The sequence below is a fragment of the Gossypium hirsutum genome, chromosome D09 (assembly GCF_007990345.1).
Source record: "Gossypium hirsutum isolate 1008001.06 chromosome D09, Gossypium_hirsutum_v2.1, whole genome shotgun sequence".
In the NCBI taxonomy this organism is placed as follows: domain Eukaryota; kingdom Viridiplantae; phylum Streptophyta; class Magnoliopsida; order Malvales; family Malvaceae; genus Gossypium; species Gossypium hirsutum.
This window is the reverse complement of record NC_053445.1, coordinates 48,976,690-48,981,005: the sequence shown is the minus strand read 5'-3', so window position 1 is coordinate 48,981,005 and position 4,316 is coordinate 48,976,690. Positions and strand designations below refer to the sequence as shown.

General features: G+C 32.8%; 1 protein-coding gene across 1 annotated transcript; it reads right to left on the bottom strand.

The window, feature by feature from the left end:
* Positions 1-1,432: 1,432 nt before the first annotated feature.
* Positions 1,433-3,518, bottom strand: LOC107890809 (NAC domain-containing protein 43). Its single transcript, XM_016815378.2, has 3 exons — positions 3,011-3,518; positions 2,626-2,891; positions 1,433-2,541 (listed from the first exon to the last, which is right to left on the bottom strand). The coding sequence occupies exons 1-3, from the start codon at positions 3,195-3,197 to the stop codon at positions 1,774-1,776; spliced, it is 1,221 nt and encodes a 406-aa protein (XP_016670867.2). The 5' UTR covers positions 3,198-3,518; the 3' UTR covers positions 1,433-1,773.
* Positions 3,519-4,316: the final 798 nt, after the last annotated feature.

Below are 4,316 nucleotides of genomic sequence, written 5' to 3'. Positions count from 1 at the left end.
CCTTAGAAGATACACCCATTAGATATTAGAACTCATAACATACATTTAGAGAATTTTGTGTTTACGTTTTGAAGGTTCTTTGTTTTCTGGTTTTCGGGGTTTAGTTTTTATCTCCATCTTTTGTACTCTTCATTCTTTTGCCATTATAATAAAATTATCTTTGCCCGTGGTTTCTTATCCACTTTGGAGAAGTTTTTTACGTTAAATTTGTGTGTTTAATTTCTCAATTTATTCCGGTATTTTTTTGTTACTTGTTGCTTAATCGGGTCGATCCTAACAGTTATGGATCTGAAATTTAAGCTAATATGTAGGAATGAAGTTAGGGGATGGAAATAAAATTAAATATTTTCTATATGTTGCAGCTTGTGTATTAAAAAAAGACTAAATTGAATTATTAACTTTTAGAAGAGGGATGTAAATGCAATTTTGTTTTATGAATAAAGGGGGTTAAAGCCTTTGCAAGATTGTCTCTTCCAACTCATGATTTGATCTATTTAGGACTCAATTTTTTATAATCCAATATATAATATACCACCCAAACATTAATTTGGTATAATTTTGAGAATTATGAAGAAAAAAGTAAAGCCATTAGTCCAATAATTAAGAACCAACCCTAACAATTTTAAGTATAAAAACTAAAATAACTGTTTTAGCACAAGACAAAAGAGGTAAAGCATAATTTTGTATCGGCCCTAGCAGGGTCACCTTTCTCCCTCCTAATCTTGATAGGCTACATTCATTCATTTATTTTATTTTTCTTAGTAATTTGCAAAACGACATATATATATGGCTGACCACTTTTTGAATGTGATGTGATCATTTGTGTTTTTGGTTCCTGATTCCGAAGTCAGCACTAACCTATGATTAAAATTTGTCAAGCTTCTTTTCTTCTCCTTAAAGATTGTTAAGAAATTAGGGTAAGACCTCAAGCCTCCTTAGAACGGATTACAAACAGAAGAATTTGAGGATCACTAACCTTTGGTCTAATACTTCTTACAACTTTAATCAAGTGTTTTAAATATAGATTTGAGTATAATTGTTTATAGTTATATATCTTTGATTGGGTCACTGAATTAAGGCCCCGTTCTTCTGCCCGTTTTAGAAGCACTTTTAGGGAAAAAAGTCCTTTTCCCTTAAAAGGAAGAAAAAACAGACTCCTTTTCTTCAAAAAAAAAAAATTCACCGTTAGAAAAGGACTTCTCTCCAGATGAGAAGCTAAAAATTTCTCCTTTTCTTCAGCTTGAATTCTTGAGAATTCTTCTAATAATTAATATATGTATAATTATTACATTAATAAATTTATTTTTAACCTATCATTTTGTGATGTAAAAATATACTCATGATAGAAGACTAAAATGAAGGAGAATAAAAGTGTACAAATTAACAAGTTCCAAAGTTATTATAGATAAATTATTATAAATGCAATCCTGAATTTTGAAAAAAAAATGTCATGATTGCCTCATTGCAATCATTTTATGTAACATTCCCAAAATCTCCTCAACGAGATTAAAACACTATTAAACTCCATAATAACCTTGTCTGGAGAGATAAATGAGGGGAAATTAGATCGATCACATCGTTATTTAGTAAACTTTGACAATGCCATCCCATCTCTCATATTTCACCCTTATTTATGCAAATACGTATGCATTTGCATTCACATTTTTACACGTACGTATATATCCGCATATATATGCATATATATTTCCACATATACCTCAGAGACTTTGACAAATGAGTAGGCTTCTTTGTATGATCTTGATGATACGTACTTCAATTATACCGACACTGGTAGAAGGGGCCTGATGATGACGACGGTGATGATGACTTCGTCAATCTCCATAGATCAATCTCGTCGCCATAAACCTGAGAGTTTTGATTTGATCTCTGCAAGCGTATGTTCGATAATTGAATATCATCATGGTGACAAAGACTGAAAGCCACACTAGGGTCACTCAAATATGATTGTTGCTTGCTTGTCTCTACTTGACCATTTAACTGAGATGCCACAAATCGGTCCAGTGTGACCCAGTCATTAACCCAAATGTTTTTGGATCCATTATTATCATCAATCACTGAATCCGTCTGATGATGATCATAAGCACCACTATCCCCTTGGTTGATCGAAGATGGTTGGGTTACAGTGATCAGGGTATCGTCGATGGATTGGTAACACGGCTTGAAGCTTGTTTCTTGATCCAAGAGTGGACTATGAATGGGAAGCGGAGGGAGAGTTGGGCTTTCCAGTCTGGGCATATGCATAAACATTTCATGTTTGTTTTCTTCAAAACTTCTCGGATTGTTCGTGCTGGTAAATAAATCATTCTCCATTTTGCAAGTCTTTCCCATATACTGAAGAACTTGATCTAGAACCTCCTCGTTACCGGAGAAAACCATCGGCGCCTCTGGATCCGGTGAAGTGTAAGAAGATGAGCTTTTCGGATCCTCTAGGGTTTTCTGATAATTCTTCTTTCTAAATACACGGCAAACCACCCAACCATCTTCGGCCATAGAATCTCCAATGGTTTTGAAACTCTGGACCTATGTAAGATTGATACTACAATATTACATGCATGCATGAACATAGAGAGAGAAAGAGAGAGGAAATGGTAGAGGACTGCTTACATTAGAGTCATTATCGAGCCTATATTCATGCATAATCCAATCGGATTTCTTACCATGAGGCGCTCGTCCCTTATAAAACACCAACGTCTTCCTCAACCCAATTCTTCTAAACCCACAATAGATAATCTTATCGCGACCAGTGGCTTTCCAAAATCCGGAAGCCGTGGCACGATTCGTTCGGGTCCCCGTTGGGTATTTCTTGTCCTTGTGGCTGAAGAAGTACCAACCATTCTGTGGGCTGGAACTGGAACCTACTTTACACTTCTCTGCATGTAACACACCCACCCACAAAAAAACAGAGGAAATGCATCAAAATCCTATACTTAAAATAGAAAAGAAGAAGAAGAAGAAGAAGTAGAAGGGTGCGTTTGATTTGGGGGCGTACCTTGTATATCCCAAGGCTCAAGTTTGTTAAGATCAACTTCTGGTATAACATCAAGATCTATCTTTTGAGAAGCTACTTTCTTTCCGAGGTAATAGTGAAGAAGTTCTTCTTCAGTGGGATGAAATCTAAAACCAGGAGGAACCTGAGACTGGCCATTAATGGATAGATTCATATCTGCTGACTGCATTTAGCTAATCTCTTCAAATCAGGCAATAAAAGGTAGCTTTTTTTTCTGCTTTCTGAGATATATAATAGTTCTTAAAATAATAAAACAGATCATAATCAGCCATGAGAGAGAAAAAGAGAAAAGGGAAGGGGTGCGTTAAGGGTAATGCAGTCATGATATTGTATATTGGTGCCAAATATGCATGAAAAAGTTTGGGGTATCATTCGCGACTGCTGTACTTAGCCCTTGAGAAAAGTGAATTAAAGATAGCAATGAGCGGGGGATGATTGTCTCATTCACCTCCACCCTGCTCTTGCATTGATGTACGAAGCAACCATCTCTATAAATGTTAATTATTTATAACACTTCACCTCGATTTTTACTCTTTTAGACCCTACATAGTTTTTCATTTAACTTGAAATATGATGATTGTTAATGTTAAAGAAAACGGAAAAAATGAATTTACTTAGGTTTTTATGGTTTTCTTCTTTAAATTATTTTATTTATAAAATTATTATTTTAATAAATAAATATCATCTTAGAAAATGAGAGAAAGATATATCCATTTATGGGTTAATATTTGATATATTAGTAGTGTATTTTTTTATTTGGTCTTAAAAATTTGTTACATTTCTCTTTTCTTTTAAATATTTATTTTTAATATTTTATCATACTCCTATAAGACACTTATCAACTCCTCCACCTTATTTACAGAGTTTAAAAACTTCATTGACAGTGTACCAAATATTATTCCTTCATTTATTTATAAATATTTTTATAATTTTTATGAAAAATGAATGTATAATTTTTTTTTGAATTTTTAAGAATCAAAGCTACCTTGAAATTGAAGATAAATTTGTTGATTTTTTTTATAATTAGGACCAAGTTGATAGATCTTGTAAATATTGGAGGACTAAATTTATTATTATACTAAATTGAGAAAGAATTTGTAGCAGAAATTCTTTATTGAACAATCTAAGAATATAGAAAGAATTTAAGAATTTCATATTATAATATTTATATATTATTATGTTTTAATTTCGTGTACATTAATTATTAATGAAACACTACAAGTTTTATGAAAACTTTTAAAAAATTATTAAATGTTACAGCCAACCTTTTGCATTGCAAAGGTAAAGA